Raw genomic sequence first — 18,406 nt, forward strand, 5'->3', positions numbered from 1 at the left:
CTGAAGCTCCTTCCAGCCCTCCCCAGCTCCAGGAGGCTGCCACTATCCCAGGAATTCCACGTGCAAATACCCCAAACTCAGCCTGCAAATACCTCAAACTCAATAACAGGGGATCATTTAATCCCTGACAAGAGTTCCCTCGAGTCTCCAGAGGCATCCTCTGCCTCCAAACCACAAACAGCACTGTCACAGTGCTTGGAGACACCACTCAGTTATTTTATTTTATCCAAACAGTTTCTGGGCTTTGCAACAGGCCTTGAAGTTTTCACTTGAGGAACAAACCGGATTAGGAAAGCAACAACTAAGTCAAATCCCCCTTTTTAAAATCTTCATTACCCAGGGTTAGAGAGTTTTCCCCCTGAAGAATACTGGAAATAATCTATTCAAACAAATGGGATTCCACCTGGCTTTATTAGTACTGCAAACATGTTTATAAAGACTAATAGAGATGCACAAATACACAGGGGGCGTTTTACCAGGGACAAAAAGCAAATGATGAGCATTTAGTTCCCATCTCTTAATACACGTGCTTCCCAAACCCAAATATTCCTTAAAATATGACAGGAAGTGCCTATTTGCTTTTCCTGGTCACACTAATTCAGGTCTATTGTTGGCTGAAACAAAGGTCTTTCAACCTGCATCACCCGTTCCCAGGACATTTGACACCAGTTTATTAATATCATAAACACAAGAGGCCTGAGTGGCAGAAATCCAGCCCCAGCCCTGGTGCCCAGCTTGAATAACCTCAGAGAGGAGGGTGAATCTCTCACAGTTGTGGAACCACAACATTTATCCACAATTAGGAAGGAGCAGTTAAAGTCACAACTTCTCCCTGAGCCTGTTCTCTGCAGCTACTGCAATATTATGGAACAATAATAAGTTTTTCTAAAATAAGTTTAATCTGTCCCCAGGCCTTTCCTCCTCCTCCCTCCAACCAGAATTGTTCTGCTTTTAAAAAAGAAAAGCAATCAACAGCAAATCCAGCATTTTTCAGTGCTGGCCAGCTGCTGGATGTCAAAGCCACCAGAGGGGTTTTTTTTCTGAACATCACAAAATTCAGCTGCTGAGAGATTCCAGCCTCTGAAGCTTAAATCTATTTTCAGGTGGGGAAGAGGAAAAGAAGAGTGGCCTCCTACTGAGGATGTGTCACACTCGGTGTTGCATCAATTCCCTTTCAATCACAGTGAAAACTCCTCTTCACTCAGGGTTTAGGGTTACCAAAAAAAGCCTGGGAGCAGTGGTTACCCAGGATAACATCACCTGCAGAGGCAATGCAATCCCTGAGGAAGGATGGTTTGGATGTAAAACAGAAACAAAAAGGACAGAAACATGAAGTACATAAAACACCCAAGCAATCTGTGTGTAATTCTTCAATTATTTGCTTTCAAGGCATCAGGTATCAGATAAAAAGCCATCTGACATTCTGGATACCTGGCCTAGGTTTGCTTGTGTCCCATTCCCATCCCACACTACAGCAATTCCACTTCACCTGGAAAATTAAGTGTTCAGATGCAAACAAAGCAGCCCAGAACCTCAGGCTTCCCTGAATTCTGGATACCAACAAAGTTTTTAACAGTCACAGAACCAAACCTTCCTTAAATCCACTGCAAAAGATGAAAACACACACAGTGTTCTTCGGTGCTGCAGCAATAAAACTCTCCCTAAAAGCAAATTTCTTGTATCCCCAAGTGAAATCTCAGCTAAAAGGTAAGAATATGAAGCCTGTGGTTTGTTTGAAGGGGGACTGGCAGGGTCAGGGTTCTGAAGGTTGTAATACAGAGTATTAAGTGTTACTGCAGACACAGAGATAATTTGAGTAAATGACACAAGACAAAGAGCTTCCTCCCCTTGGAATTTTCCCATTTCAACCACACATTATCCCTTTAAACCAAGTTATTCCCCCAAGCAGTAGGTACACAATCCACACCAGCTCTGTTTCTTTCAGAGAGATCCATCCTATGATCCTGCTTTTCCTTTCTTTCAGCCAGCAAAACCTACACTGCTTTCTGAGACAAAGATGACAGAATGGTTCAGTTATATTTGTATTGTGCAGAATTTAGTTTGGGAGTTACTCATCATTTCTGTCCTTTGTACAACTGCATACAGATCATACATATCTAATTATAGGGGAACAAAATCAACTCCAGCAGGAACTTCATGCCCACAATGGCTTCATCTGAGATCCCCTCAGGTATCTGAACATTCTGTCACCAGCACTCACAAAACTGAGGGACCTGTTGAGCAACATGAGGAGAATTCAGGCAAAAAGGCTTATAAATAACAGATTTGATTATCTCTCCTCAAACACAGCATTTGTCTGGTTTTTAATACTCTGGTACATGACTTGTTCCAATATATTTTCTGCTTGCAGAGCTTTAATTTACAGTCTATCATTAATAAAGCTACAGGAAAACTGATTTTGCATATCTAGTTTCCAAGAGAGTAACAACTCAATTTTAGCACTGCTGAGGGGAAAAATTCAGGTTTACTGATTTTCCAGAATGAACTTGATGTTGGAACAAGAGAAATTAAATGTCTGTTTGGGGAGAACAGCACTGCCATGTTGTAGCTCTTGAAAATGTTCCTGCTTACCTGGAGATAAAGGACATCCTATAAACCCATAAAGATTCAGGAGACCACAAACTCCATCTCAAGCCACTGCTCCCTGGAAAACCTGTATTCCCAGAGCTGTCACAGCACATCCTCACCAGGCTCCTCAAGGTTTATCCACAATGCTACACATGTGCTCCATAATTCTCCTAAACCAGGCTTTGAAATGCAGGTTATACAGAGGAATGAGGGTTTCCCAAAACACATTAAAAGAATTTGACTCAAGTTTTATTCAAGCTTTAAAGCTTGAGTTCTTCTCCCTGTGATAAATATGTGAGCAATGGATCTGTTTTCCAAACCCAGGCTCATTACCCCTTGGTAGCAGAAGTGCTTTGCTGGATTGCTTTGGCTGCTTTATTTATACTTCCATTTTCTTAGGGAGCTGCTCTCAATGTGCCTACGAGGAATGAAAAAGAATGTTCTGGAAATAAAAAAAAAAATCTCAACAAGCTCAAAACACCACTGGCCTTAAAAAGGAGAAGGCTCAGCAGTTAAGCTGTTCCACCAAAAAAGATGGAGAGGGACTTTGGACAAGGAGATGGAGTGCCAGGATAAGGGGGAATGGTTCCTGCTGCCAGAGGGCAGGGATAGGTGGGATACTGGGGAGGAATTGTTCCCTGGGAGGGTGGGGAGAGGCTGGGATGGAATTCCCACAGAAGCTGTGGCTGCTCCATCCCTGGAAGAGTCCAAGGCCAGGTTGGAGCATCCTGGGCTAGTGGAAGGTGTCCCTGCCCGTGGCAGGGGATGGCACTGGATTATCCTTAGTGTCCCTTCCAACCCAAATCCGTGATTCTGTGATTCCAAGCTCCATCCAGCTCCCAGCACAGTCAGTGCCTCACACAGGGATCAGAGCTGATTTCCATGTGTGCATCCCACACACACACATTCCAGGGGCTCCTTCCCCAAAGGTGACTTCAGACATTCTGGCTGTGGGGAGTGAAGCTCCCAGAGATCCCTCAGAGACTGCACCAAGGTTTGGAACAAACATCCCAGAGGAGCAAGAGCTGGAGCTGAGAGATCTGCACTGGGAGAACACAGGATGGAGCTCCCCAGGCCCTGGGGGCCTCTCTCAGTGCAGATAAACACCCTGGTGTGATAACCAGGGGCTGAGGACACTCAAGAGTCTCCACTCAGAGCAGGGATTTCACAAGTGCCAAAGTTATTTTTGTGCTCTTTGATTGCCTTTAAAAGGGGATTTCTGCTCTGTTAAAAAATGGTTCTGAGCGACAGGACGAGCAGAAAAGCAGCCCTGTGACACAGGCAAAGCACAGAAGGATTTATTCAACTCTTTCTTAATTCACAGAATGTTGCTCCTCAAGACTATGGAGTAATTTCTAATATATTCTGGCCTGTTAAATTAACTTGCCTCTTAAAATTACTCAGGACAGCTTACACCAATTACAACTGAATATACTACAAAAAAAAAAAAGATGCCCCTGAATTACTTACTCCAGAGGGTGTTCACCTACACAGCATTGAAAAACTTGCACAACAGAACAGGCTGTGAATTAATTCACATAACAAACATCCAATCAGCACAAATCTTAAAAGGGTGCTTAATTTGGATATCTGTTCATTCAAAGAATAATTCCTTTTTACTTCAAGTTGTACTTATTTGAACCATAACCTAATGCTTCAAGTCTTTATTTAAAAAAAAAATTCAATACTAAAAAGCAAACCTACCTGCTTCTGCTTCTATTTATTCATTTTTATTACTCTTTTTGTCCTGTGCTCAACACAGGTGAGATTCTTGAGTCCTTGCTTGGTAATTATTTATTTCCCAGTTCCTGCTGGCAGCCCCCCAGGTCACCCCACAGAAACATTCCTCACATCCAGAATGTACCCACCCCAGGTCCACACTAACAACAGGCTGCACAGCCCCTCAGCAGACCCCACCTCAGATCTGCCCAGGGTTTGTTTGTGTTCCCAAGTAGTACAGAGCTATTTATGGAAAAATCTCAGCTGGAATCACAGCCAGAATTTCAATAGGCTGCTCGGCACAGAGCAGCCAGGGGTTGGTGTTCTGTTTGCAAATAACAATATATTTGGAAATAACATACTGGGCCATTGTTTGGCAGGGAGAGAACAGAAGCCTTCAGGCAATGCCTTTCTTGTCACTGAGAGAGCTGCAGAGCACTGGAATAGCTGCATTTTCTTGCTGAAGCCATTCCAAAACATACCCAGCAAGTTAAAAATTAGTAGGTGTATTAGAGAAAAACATAATGCTTTTTGGAATTAGAATTCTGTGACTTGGAGTGCATTTGTGTTGTAGATTTAAAGAAAAAAAACCTCACACCAGCTCCTAGAAACCACCCTGCTGTTTGAGCCTCTTCTCACACATTCTCTGAGCAAAGCTTTTATTTTGGGCTTAAAAAGCTCAGGCCAAACATTTGCAGGCTTTTAATCTCGGGGTGCAGAAGGCAGGAGGCTGTTGTGCCTCGGCCAAGGTGTGAAGTGGCTCCTCCCAAGCGAGGCAAAGGCACCGAGAAATCCCTCTGCCCTGCCCTGCAGGCGGGCAGGGAGGGCAGCAGGGAGGGCAGGGCACTCCCCAGCCGAATTTCGGGCAGCTTGCCGGGAGCACAGAGCCTGTGAAGGTCACAAGTACAACTGAAGTTTCCAGCAGAGATAAATACCCAGTTCTATTAAGTGACTGTAGAAGAAAAATCTCTGATTACTCCCCTCGCTATGGTCACTCACTCATCAGTTCATTTTAATACTTAATGCATCTTTAGTGGCTCTTGGAGCCTTAAAGAACTGTCTTCCCTTTACCAATTGCCTTTTCTTCTTTTTTTTTTCTTCTGGCCCAAGCATACATGCCTCAGCTTCTTAAAAAAAAAATCATTATTAAACAGAGGCCAATTTTAATTTCTGGCCTGGACTTTGAGATTCCTGACACTCACTTCTCTGAATGATGCAAAATGGAATCTTGACAACTCTAAGGCAGACACCTCTTAAAATTATATATATAGCCTACTAATCTAAGCAAAATACCAACTTTTATTTTTAAGTGACTTATTTTAAATCTCTCACCACCTCTATTTAAAGATTAGGGCCTTTTCTTTGGATTTTGGAAGAGTTGTATAACAGCTGAAAACAAGACAGAGTATTAAGTAGTATTACTGCCCTACAAGGATCTCAAAGATCCTTAAAAACCATCAAAAGCTTTGGAATTACATCTTAGGAAACAGGCACACTAGTCCTAGACAGGGAAAATAAAGCAGGGAGAGGTTAAAATGTTATTCCCAGGCTTGGGATGAGTTTCCTGGGGTCACAGGGAGGAAAAGCATCCACAGGCTCCAGGGAGCCGAGGAGCTCATGTGCAGAATATCCCAGGGATTTTGTTTTGTTTCAAATGCTCTTTGTCTTCCCACTGCCCTTCCCTCTGAGGCATCTGAGACGTGTGTCCTGCTGCAGGAACACAGGCCTGCTGCCAGCCCCTGCTGCTTCCAGGAGTGGGCTGCCACTTCCAGAGGGGGCTGCAGGAGAATGGAAGACCCTGGATATTTCTTTAACACATACACGCAGAAGGAAGGTAAAATTCAGCTTTCCAAACAAACAAACAAAAATCAAATCAAAACAGTGACATGGAGCTGTGAGAACAGACTGAGAAAAGGCAGCAAGATGACAGAGAAAGTCTTAAACCTTTGGGCAAAAAGCCATTCCTGCCAGTTCCACGTTCCTTTAAAGCAGATTATTAATGTGCCACTGTTACCTCTGCACACAGTGCCACTTTCTCACTGCTGGGCTGTGTCATGAACTAGTCTGGGGGCTCCAACTTCCACTGCTGTTTGTTCACCTGGATCTATGAGGACAAATGTCCTCAGACGTGGATCTGACCCCACTGGCAGCAGAGTCTCCCTTGGGCAAGGCAGCCCATGAACAAGCACAACTCAGCTGAGCCATGGAAAGGTTCACAACTGGTCACAGTTCCACAGCTTCCCCCGTTGCCTTCAAACCCCCACCCTCTCCCCAAGAGCAGAGATCCCTCCATTCACCCCTCAGCCCATTCCCAGGGCTTCACCACCTATCCCACCACAAACACTTGTTACACAGGGACAAATTAAGGCTGGGGAAGCTGACTCAGGATAAAAATCAATCTGAGAGCAAATAACCCAAGCCCTGCAATTTTCTTTTGGGTCAGTCCTCCAACATTTCTCTATATTATTCCCTACACAGCACACCAAGAACAGTACATGAGAAGTTAGGGGTTTGATATGTAATTTCACTGGAAAATAGTCCAGGAACTCTCAAACAAGTGTCTTTGAGAATCATTATATATTTATGAGAGCCAGAGCTAAAGCTTTATTTCAGGCTGTGGTTCTTTTCTGCTGGACCAATTTACTTTACAGTTCTAAGTTATTTGAAAATAAAATAAGACCTTCAAATTACATTTATAAGCCCTGTACTCAAATTCACACAGGTCACAGCTTCTCAAAACATCATTTAACAATAGCACCAAGACCAGCTGAAATCACTGCTTTTAGGAATCAAAGAATGGTCACTGAAGTACTTTTTATATTCATCAGGGGAAAAAAGAGGAAAACACAGTTACTGGCATTCAACAGGCAAGAATATATTAGAAATTACTCTGTATTTAAATAAGCAACTATAATATGAAGTCTCAATTACCTTCACTGTTCCTGAATATATGCAATTATCTTTTCTCAGGTTCTCAGAACCACAGTGCCAAGTGTGTGTGTGTTTGGAGATCACATAATTCCCAAAGCATTAATTTAAGGACTGCAATTGGAAAAAAAAAATGCAAAGAGAAACATTTCCACACCAAATACATTTTATATACCCGGGAAACCAATCTTCCTCACAATACAACTCTTTTAAACCCTCTTTTCCTGACCCTAAAAATCTTCCTCCCAAATTAGATGCAAGCAGAGCTGCCTCGGGGCTTTAACATGTGACCTAAATATGCTGCTTTTCTTCATGGTGTTCTCACTGAGAGGAAAATACACTGGGAGAAAGAATGGCTGACCAAAGGAATAACTTCTCCTCCAGTGCTCAACAAAAGAGTGAGAACTCAGGAGAGGGAAGGGAGCAGCTTCCAGCCACTTCTGTTCCTGGCACTGGATTAGTTGTGCACAGAAATAATTGTGTTCAGGAATATCAGCTCACCCCACAGCAGTACCTGATGGGGGTACCTCGTTTTAAAGGCAAATTAATGACCCCAAAGCTTCCAGTCACTCCAGAGAATGAGGCAAGAGCACCCTCCTGTACCACCACACTGCCCAGAGCAATGGCCCAACACAGGACAGGCTGGGAAGCACCAAAGTGAGAACCAGGACATGCAACCAAGGAAATCCTGCTACAAAAATCATTAACATGTAAACACACACAAGGCATCAAATCATTTACAAGGTATCAATATTTTAACTCTGAAGGTAAGGCTCATTTTTAGGTTTCCCCCATTTTCCAAGGCATAAAAGAATGACCATGTCCTTTCTATTCCCAGTTTACTGACACACTGACCCTACAAAAGCAGTATTTAGCTGGTTGGGAGAGCATAACTGAGCTACAGCAATGGAACAAAGCTGTAATTAAATATGTTCCATTCAAGTTTAAAACCTAGAAAAGTGACCTGACATAGTTATTTTGACTGCGAGGCCTTCTTGAAAGAGATTATTCTAAATTGGTTTGGATCAATAAATACTTCCTGCATTTATCTGCTTTCAGTCTCATTGGAACACGGCAACTTGTTGTCTCTGTTCACATTCACAACCTAAACATGCACCTAAGCCAAGGCTTTTCATTCCTTTCAACCACCTCTTTAAAAAAGTGCAAACCTCAGTTTCACGTGATGACTGAGCACTGAACTTGTCCTGCTAAACTTTTCACTCCCCACTAAAAGTGCTGCAGACTCAGTTATGGCACTGCATGGCAATGCTACAGAGCACTGAAAACAGGCCAAAATGCCTGAAAAAACAGCCCTGAGGCAGATATTAAAACATCTTATATAATGCAGTTACTCTGGGAGCACAGTGGTGCCCACAGATGAAAGAACAAACCGGAGCTTTAAGGTGGTACCACCAGTAATTGGTGTTTTTGCAGCAAGAGGCACAGCTCACAGCAGATTTAATTGCAGGCACACTTAAACAGCAGCTCAAACAAAGGCAGCCTAATTCTACAGCGTTTTAATGCAAGACAACACACATTAGTTTAGGTGAAGACGAAACCCCAAACAAGGGATCCATTTTTCAAATCATATTAAGGCTGATAAGACACGATAAGAGAAGATTATCATTTGTCAGATTAGCTTTTAAAGTGCTTTGCAGTAAAGCAATCAGTAATAATCCATCTCCCATTTAAGTGGTATTATTTTCTACAACGACTTCAAAGAAACTCCACTGTGTTGATATTAACAGGCTGGTTTTACTAACAGAGCTGCTGAACACTAAGCAAACCTCACTTCTGCCTGTGTGGACACAGCAGAAAAACCTCTCCACGAGCACTAAAAAAATCTGTCACTTCGAATAATACTGTCACCATAACAGTATTTTATTGCTGGCCTTCAGATACATACTTTGAACATGCACTACCTCCAACAGCAAAGGTTTAAAGTCCTTTTCAGCAGCTGATTTTACCATTTGTAGCAGCACAGCACGCAGAGATCAGGGGCTTGTACAGAAAGTCCTACAAAGACACCAACCCTCTTCCAGAGCTCCCTGTGTCCCTTGGAGCCATTTGCTCACCCTCCACACTCTGCTGGCTTAGAGGATCACACCAGGGTTCGATTCGGCCAAGAAATAATCCGGTCAAAAAAGCACAATATTGGGAATTTTTCAGCCGGCTCAGCTCCCCAAACAAGTTCATCGTGCAGTGACGTGAACGCCCCGTGCCAGCAGAGTGGGAAGGAGTGCCTCTTTAAGCAGAAATGCTGCCAAACATGTAGCTGTGGCCTAAATAGGCAAGTCAGGAGAGAAGAGAAAGAAGGAGGAAAAAAAAGGCAGGCAGACAGTGGAGGCAGGAAGAGCCAGCTCTTCACTCTCCCCCAGCACTGCAGCCACTGCGAGTTCGGGCTTCAGTTCAGCTCTTCCAACACACACTTGGTGAAGCTGCAGCTCCCACAGAAAGTCATTCCTGGGGCAGAAATGCCCCCCCCGGCACCATTTAGGTTGCACCTTTAAAATGAAAAGCCAGGAAGGGCCCCCCAAAGCTGCTCCAGAGCTGTAACCCCCCAGCACTGCTCCTGAGAGAGAGCTGCACTCCTTTGGGCAGCACTTGAGCACTGGGACACCAGATTTTCAACAGAGCCCTCACTCCTCTTTCCAACTCATTTTACATTTCAGACAGAGATTCCAAGAACAGCAAAGCCTCACAGAATAACCAGAGCAACACTGGGCAGCTTGACTGACAAGCTGAAGTGCCCCAACTACCAAAGCCATTCCAGAGAGAGGACTGAATTACTTCTGGGGAGCTGAACAGCCCCGGACTATTTCTCTGTTTGCTAAATGCTCTTTGTTTTGGGGCACTTCACACTGCAGTCAATCCAGAGCAGCAGTTCCTAGAACACAGTAGCCTATTTCTCTCTCTAGATACAGACAGTCATTCTACAAACAGCTGAAGATAAAAGAGCTGAAAAACAGAAGCAGACTCAGGAATACAGAACAGGACTAAAACCAGGGGTCTTTTTATTCATCACCATTTCAAACTACCTCTTAAAACCAGACTTATTACTAGTCCTTGCTCCTTGTACCTGATGTTACAGAACATTACCACAGCCCTCAAAACCCCAAATTAGCTTCCCTCCCACAACTGTATCCCAATCTTTCCTCAGCAATATTATCACAACCTCACGCTGTCACTCCTTCTCTGAGAATTTTTCATCCTCTCCCATTCCATCAATCCCCATTAAAAAAAAGCCCAGATTGTGGTAAATTGCCTTTTTTTTGCAGCACTCCTCATTCCTGGCTTCAGTTTTCCTTACTCAGAGATAACACTTTTCATGCACTGAGGACAAACTACCATTGCTGAAGCAACAAGTGCTCTGCAATTTTTGAAGTCTGTCAAATATAAAATCAATAAATATCAAGAAATATCAAACTGCACTTGACAAATGTAACACACTGAGAACCAAACACTGAAAGCATTCCTGAACAAGGGATTTGGCCTGTTTTGGCTCAAAAACAGGGAACATGAAGCAAGTCAAAGGTTATTAACAAAGCAGCACAGAATGGTTAAGCATCAGACTTCAAAATTAAGGCAGCAACCAGCACCCACAGCAAATATTCAGGTTCTTCTTTCAGAGATATTTTGGGCATGAAATAGTTAAACAACTTGTGAAAGATGACCAGTGATTACTCAGGTTTAAAGCTGACAACTTAAGTTCTTGGCTGCCAGCCTTGGACCTGGACTATCAAACTTTTACATATCTTTGAATTACACCTGAAAGAACGTTTAGATACAGCAGCTTGACTTTCCTCCTTCTGCCAAGCAATTAAGCAAATGTGACTTAATTTGTTCTGAAGTACAAACTCACTCCATTAAGCAAGTGTCTAGTTTAGAGACAGTTTAAACTCACAATCCTTAGTTGTTCCCCACTGCAGTTGCTACTGTGCCACATCCTGGAGAGCAGCACAAGAGCAAAACCAACAGAACTGCTGCTGAAAATCTTTGTAATCCTTTGCTGTAATCATTCCCATAAAGGCAACTTGGACTAAGAAAACAGTGAAGGACTTCTGGACAATTAAGTCCTCCTTGCACTGAAACTGTGATGGCACAAAAGAAAGAAATCTGTGTATTAAAGACAATTCTGATAAATTGAACTTATCACCAACAATCCCTCCGTGTTCTCCACTGGAGAAGTCCTGTCTGATCCTGTGTCCTGGCTCTGGATTCTCCAGAGCACATGGAACAAGCTGAACACAGATACATTGCAGGACTGGGCTTCAGCAAGACAAATATGAAATTAAAAAGGGAGGAAAACGATTTCAGAAACAGAGGCAGCACAAACTCCAACCTTTGCCCTCCTACAATGGGCTGTTAAATCACAAAAAGGCAAACTCCTGCCACCAGTCAAAATTAAGGACCCCGGTTAGAACGAAGCTGGCACTGAGATTTCAATTTATAACCTGATTTCTGTGCTTAACTGTGACCTGAGAGGGCCAGGCCACAGCTAAGAGCTGAGGATGAATTCCACACATACCAAGGGAAGAGAGGCTGGTTCTGCTCCTCACATTCACACTCCTCATTAGAAAAGCTGTGCCACAGCACTGACCCAGGCAGGCCCCAGCCACGGCTCCATTGCCATCTTTCCCCGAGCTTTAGTTACAATTTTTCCTCCTTTCCCTTACCTGTCACATCCATCCATCACAAAGGAAAGCCAGAAAATTAAAAACTCTGTATCAGAGTTCATGTTTCAGCCACCAAAGCCATCAAATATTGACTTTGTAACAGCCAGCCACTCCGGCCTAAGTACCCCCAGAATTCCAGGTTATCCATGTGATGTGAAGGCTGCAGGTCAGAGCTGACCTTAAATACACCAGGAGTTACACAGCAGCATTCCTGACAAGCTTTTACAGTTGCTGCCACTCTCACTGGATTAAAAGTGTTACTCTCCAAAATATTAACTCCCCATTGGCCTGTTTGACAGACAACACCATGGAGAAACCACTGGTTGTGCACCCTACTGACTAATGCCATGAAATATTGCAGTTTTCCTGCTTAACTCTGCCTTTAGCTTAGTTTAAGCCACCCTCCAGTGTAAAATATTGCAACACTGCTTTCCCGAGGGGAAGAGAACAGAAAGTGAAACCCTCATTTCTTTTGGGTTTGTTTTCAGTGAAGTTGCAGCTCAGGTTTGTTTTCAGTGAAGTTGCAGCATCCTGGGGTTTAAAATTTGAGCTCCAAAGCCATTCCAAACCCCAGAACTCCACACCCTGGTGCTCCCGTACCCAAATTGGTACCGCCCTCACCACAGACACGACTGGAGTGCAGACCTGCTCAGTGGCACACCACAGTGGTTAAACAGTCATTAGAGTTTGAGACAGACAGATTTCCTTCAGCTTTCACCCCGGGGATGCCACAAGAAAGCAGATGGAAAGGCAGGGAGGGAAAAGAGGTCCTCAGTCTGCCCTTGGATCCACCATCAACTCGGGTATTCCAAAGGAGCAGAAGCTGCTGCTCCAATTTGTGCAAGAACACACACGGCTCTGTGTCATAAAAGTGAACCCTAAAGCCAGAAATACAGCCAATAAAAGGAAAAATGCAACCAGCTTGATGCACTGTGGACCCTTCCAACAGACACTATGAAGCATAACAACTCAAAAGGGCTGCTTTCAACAACTTCCAGGGTGGATTGTGGGAGCCAAATCCACAGGAAGAGGAGAGAATGTCAACAAATTAATCACAACCAACTATAACACCAATAATACAATAATACTTGGGACCTCTCTCCAGGCCAGTTTGAGAAGGTCTTGCAGTTTATTAAGGTTTGTATCTTAAGGCTCATCTTAAGTCAGGTATGATGACAACAAAACAAAACTGCTCTTTGGGTCACAAACTCACAAGGCTACGTGGGCACAAAATCAAAAGTGGACCTTCTCCCCAGGGTTTGGAAACCAAGCTGCCTGCCTGCCACTGAAGCTCCTTAATTCCTTCCAAGGCCTCCCTGAACCCCACCCCTGTGACTCCAGCAGTCCCAGAGCAGCTCCCAACCTGCCAGGAGGCACAAGGCAGGCGAGGCACCTTTCGTAAGAGCGAGTGCAACCCTCCAGAACAGTTCAGGAAGTTCAGGACAGGCTGTTTCCTCACTTCTGCATTCCCTGGGAAAGCCACTTCTCTGTACACAACTTCATTGCTGTTACATGCATGTCAACATGTCCATTTTAACAAAGAATTACGTGCAAGCTCCTGCCACGCAACCACAACTTCTTCAGTATTTTTATTTAATTAAGGATTTAGTTTGATAGGCAAATAAAAACAAAGGTTACAGAATTTAAAGTCTGACAAGAAAAAACTACACCGCATTTCAAGAGTAGTTTTGAGTTCAAGCTTTAAAAAACTACTTCCTGAAGGATTTAAAATTAAATTTGGAGTTGTTTCCAAAAAACCATCTTTCATCTTGCAAATGACAGCAGCCTTTGACAGTGCATTGTTTGCCACATGCTGCAACTAATAAATAAAAACAAGGCACTCATGTTTATACTGGTCTTTTTTTTTGGCCTTTGGAAGCTAATTTGAACCACATGTCAAATGGGGAAATAATGGAAACTGTAGTTACTGCTTTTCTAAATATAACATTAATCTCACTTGTAAGTCAGAGCATCCAAGATATGTAAAAAAAAAAAAAAAAAAACAAACAGGAATTACATAAGTGACAAGGCCAACTGCTTGCAAAAGAAACATTTTAACTCATGATCTTACAGGCTGCCTTGTGCAAACAAGACTTTGTGGCCACAGTAATTCCGAAGTCAGAGGGACTTCCCTCAAAAAGAAAAAAAAAAAAAACCACAGAGGAGATTTTGCTCTCCAGGACCATTCCTCTGACACTCCCAAATCCAAGGAAAAGCAAATAACCAGCACAGTTTTTGCAGGGACAATCAGAGGCAGCCATCTTAGTGGAAGATGACACTTGTCACTGCCAGCTCCAAAAAGTTTTAGACAATCCCCAGTATCATTTCAGACTCAAACCCGCTCTTTCTGCAATAGGTAAGCACACAAGAATGTTCAGATTTATTCCTCTTCTGGTTAAGAGAGGCTGGAAAGATTGGGAAAATTACTTTATCTAGTACTTAGATCTTCAAAGAGAACAATTATTAATTAATTCTCACAACACCTCCCTGTGGAATGCCAGTATCACATTCCCCATTTTGCAGATTAGGAAAAAACACAAACCAAGAGCTGAGTGGCAGAAAAATCTTAACAATCTTGGAAAAGAATTCCAGCAAAAATAGTTAGGAAGCCTGAACTTTTTTTACAAGTGTGCAGACTCTCAAAGCACAGTTTAATCCTGACTGGGGGTATGGGAATGCAGATTAAGTGTCTGTTTGCTTTGCTCGAGCCGAATACAGCAGCACCGGGGTATTTTACTGATCAAGTAGTTAAAAAGCCAAAAAAACAGCAGAAAACATGGCTCTTACCTTCTGCTACATCATCATCTACAGCGCCTTTCACCTGAGAAAAACACCACTGAATGTCATTTCCTCCTCCAGCTCCTGAAAAATAAAAAAAAAGAAAGGAACAATTGGAGAGCTGAGCCCCCCCAGCGCAGCCCCGGCGCACACAATGGTTGCAGAGCACATTTGGGAGCCTGAGCACGCCCACTTCCTCAGCAGAGCCCAGGCACAATCACCACCACCCTCCCCACCTTCTTCCTTTGGATATTGTTTTTGTCAGCCTTCGATGCAAGGTTTTGTGGAAAACAGGGAAGCACAAGCAGTGTGAAAGCTCCTCTCACCAAAAGCCAACCATCAACTCTGAATTTAAAACGCACGGATTTCACAGGAGCCCTCTCTTCCTACTTCAGCAGAACCCTCTAAACACACACACACACAACTTTAAATACAAACCAAACAACTTCAAATATGAATTATCAGAGCTGCACATTTTCGGAAAATTCCAACCTCCCCTCCAACACAGAACCGAGCACACGACTCATTTCCTCCTCTCACTGAACCTGCACCAGCTAAAGGCTAAAGAAAAAGAATTTTACCACAATTTTAGAGTCTCTTCGCAGAGGTAACGAAAGCAATTAGCAGCCTGGGAAAAATAATAATTAAAAAATAAAATAAAATAAAATAAAAAAATAAAAAGGCAGCAAATCCGAGCAGAAAAAGCAAACAAGCAATCGGGTGGGAACAAGTTCTACTACCATAGAAAACGGATCGGAGAGAAAACTTCAGGAACATTACTGCCTCGGCGGAAGGCAGTGATTCATTTGAACCCTGCCACCAAAACACACACCAGAATCACCACCCATTTCTTTTGCATTTCGTTCTGAGCAAATCACTGCAGGGCTGAGGACATACAGGAAGAGACAGAAATGGGCTTGTCTCGCTCGGCTGTTTTTTTTTTTTTTTTCTCCTGCCCTTTTTTTTTTTTGCTTCCCCCACCCGAAAGCCACTGTCAAAATGGAACTTTTCCTGCACACAACTCGAACCGGCTGAGCAACAGATGGCATTTCCACATTAATCCAGAGCTCTGGGAGGGCTTTGGGGATAACAAAGAATACAGGAGAGACTTCTTCCTAAGTTCAGAGGGGGGGGAGTGGAAAGAAGTAAACGAGAAGGAAATCAGAAGCCCAAAAATAATCTTTCCAGAAAAGACCAAGTCTTTCAGAATGAGAAGTGCTGGAACAGAGGGTGCAGTTTGCATTTTTTTGCTTGCCTTAAATTCTTCCCTGAAGGATTACAGGTGCATAACCCGAGAAGGTGAAGGCAAGTAACAGCACCCATTTATGCAGGAAATGGCAAAACGCCTTTTTTTTTTTTCTTTTAGCTCTACAATTCCAAAAAAAAAAAAAATCCTACAGCCCATTTCCTTTCCTCCCCCCCAACCTCTTCATTTGTCATTCAGCAGCTGGCACCATGGAACCACTTAAAGGGGACAGCTTGGAAGGAAAAAAAAAAAAATCACTGCTCCTGCTACTTCAGGCTGAAATTCTCTTTTCCATACAATTTACTTGAACCAAGTTGGCACTTCCCCCCCTCCCCGCGACTAAATCGGCAAGAGGAGGGTGGAGCATGTGCATATGGTGTAGGGGGGAAAGGCAAAGCACAAACCTCACAGAGCCTCCCATGCTCTGCTCCTCCACATGCCAAGCGCTGAAAAGACAATTCATGTGCAGAGGAGGGGGATGAATATATCTCCAAATGAAGGAAATCGCGAGGAAAAGTAAGAGGGAAGAAATACCTTCTGCATCCACGCTTCTAGCTACCAACAGCACTTTCGGGATGCAAAATGGGGAGCGAGCACGGGAAGGAATGAGGGAAAAAAAAAAACAACACCACGGGAGACCTGTGTTACTTAATTACACCCTGTACCCAATTTTAGTCGCGTTTGCAGATGCTCAGAGGGCGCGACTGTCCCTGGAAGCTCCCCGTGCACAGCAGCACAGCCCTGAAAACTGGGGAATAAACCCCAACACCAGCCCCAAAGCCCGGAGGGGGAAACTACTTACAGGAGCATGTAGTGACAGGGCACGGGGGAACGGGTTCGAATGGAAAGGGGGCAGGGTTAGATGGGATATGGGGGAGGAATTCCGCCCTGGGAGGGCGGGCAGGCCCTGGCACAGGTTGCCCAGGGAAGCTGTGGCTGCCCCTGGATCCCTGGAAGTGTCCAAGGCCGGGTTGGAGCGACCTGGGCTGGTGGAAGGTGTCCCTGCCCATGGCACTGGAGGTGCTCTCGGGTCCCTTCCAACCCAAACCATTCCAGCGACTCCGCGCACAGACCCACCCTGCCCGCGAGCTCCTCAACTCCAAAAAACACACACCGCTTCCCCCTCCCACCTTGCTCCTTCCATGCCTTTTTTTTTTTTTTTTTTTTGCCCCCCTCTCCGCCAGACGGGAGGGGTGGGTGGGAGCAAAAGGCACGAATTCCCAGAAGGGAGCATTATTTAAAAAAAAAAAAAAAAAAGAAAAAAAAGGGGAAAAAAAAAAAAAAGAAGAAGAATCCAGCAGGAAGGCGCAGGCAGGAACGGGAGAGGAGGGAGGCAGCGGGGCGAGCCCCCCCGAGCCATGGGGGGCCGGGCTGCCCTTACCTGCCATGTTGTGCTGGCGATAGCGGCGGCGGCGGGGCCGGGCGGCGCGGGCGGTGCCGGCGGGGCGGGCGGCGCGGGGCGGGCGGCGGCGGCGGGCGGCGATGGCGGCGGATGGAGGAGGAGGAGGAGGAGGCGGAGGAGGAGGAGGAGGAGGCGGCGGCGGCGGCGCGGCCGCGGCGGGGCTGGGGCGGCCCCGCTCCGGCCCCCCCGGCGAGGAGCGTCCAAAATGGCGCCGGCCGAGCTCCGGGTGACGTCAGCGCAGGGCGGGAACCGGGCCGCCCTCATGAGGGAGGGCGGCGCCGCCATGGCCCCCCGACCGCCCCCTCCCGACCGCCCCTCATGGCGGCGAGGCCGCCCCTCGTAGCGCCGGCGCCCGCCCGCCGCCCCTCCGCGCTCACGTGTCCGGGAGCCGCTGCCCCGCGGAGCCGCTGTCCTCCGGGGAGGACTGTTTCCCCGCCCCGGGCGCACCACCCCTCACGGAGTGCCCCGACCTGGAAGGGACCCATCGGGATCACGGAACATTCCGACTTGGGGCTGGATGATCCCTGTGGGTCCCTCTCAACTCCTGGCCCTGTACAGGACAACGCAAAGAGTCCCCCCCCCAGTCTCCAAATCTCAGCACCTGAGAACACTGTCCAGCACTCCTTGACCTCTAGGATTATGGAATATCTTGATCTGGAAGGGACCCACAAGGATCATCCAGTCCCTACTCCCGGCCCTACATGGGATGATGCCCAAAGTCTCCCCTGGTCCCAGCCTCTGAGGATACCATCCAAGCACTCCCTGACCTCCAGAATCATGGAATATCCTAAACTGGAAGGGACCCATCAGGATCACAGAACATTCTCGCCTGGGAGAGACACACAAGGATCATCCAGTCCCAACTCCTGACCCTGCACGGAACAACTCCAAAAGTCCCTCCAGTTCCCAAATCTCAACACCTGAGAACACTGTCCGAGCACTCCCTGACCTCTAGGATTACGGAATATCCTGATCTGGAAGGGACCCACAGGGATCATCCACATCATCTGGCCCTGCACAGACACCCCAACAATCCCACCCCGTCCCTGACAGCGTTGTCCAAATGCT

At 45.4% G+C, this 18,406-nt stretch overlaps 1 protein-coding gene across 2 annotated transcripts in view; it reads right to left on the minus strand.

Annotated features, from left to right (window-relative positions):
* PPP2R2A (protein phosphatase 2 regulatory subunit Balpha) overlaps positions 1–17,426 on the minus strand; it is a 40,297-nt gene extending 22,871 nt beyond the window's left edge. The window contains exons 1-2 of one of the 2 annotated variants that reach the window (XM_032712443.1): positions 17,318–17,426; positions 14,700–14,774 (exon numbers count right to left, since the gene is read on the minus strand). In XM_032712443.1, coding sequence (XP_032568334.1) covers positions 14,700–14,774; positions 17,318–17,324 — 82 coding nt within the window. In that variant the 5' untranslated portion in view covers positions 17,325–17,426. Of the gene's footprint in view, positions 1–14,699; positions 14,775–15,430; positions 15,516–17,317 lie in introns of those variants that run through there. The other variant, XM_032712442.1, reaches the window with a different exon arrangement.
* Between the last annotated feature and the right edge of the window lie 980 nt (positions 17,427–18,406).

The sequence above is a fragment of the Chiroxiphia lanceolata genome, chromosome 28 (assembly GCF_009829145.1).
Source record: "Chiroxiphia lanceolata isolate bChiLan1 chromosome 28, bChiLan1.pri, whole genome shotgun sequence".
In the NCBI taxonomy this organism is placed as follows: Eukaryota; Metazoa; Chordata; class Aves; order Passeriformes; family Pipridae; genus Chiroxiphia; species Chiroxiphia lanceolata.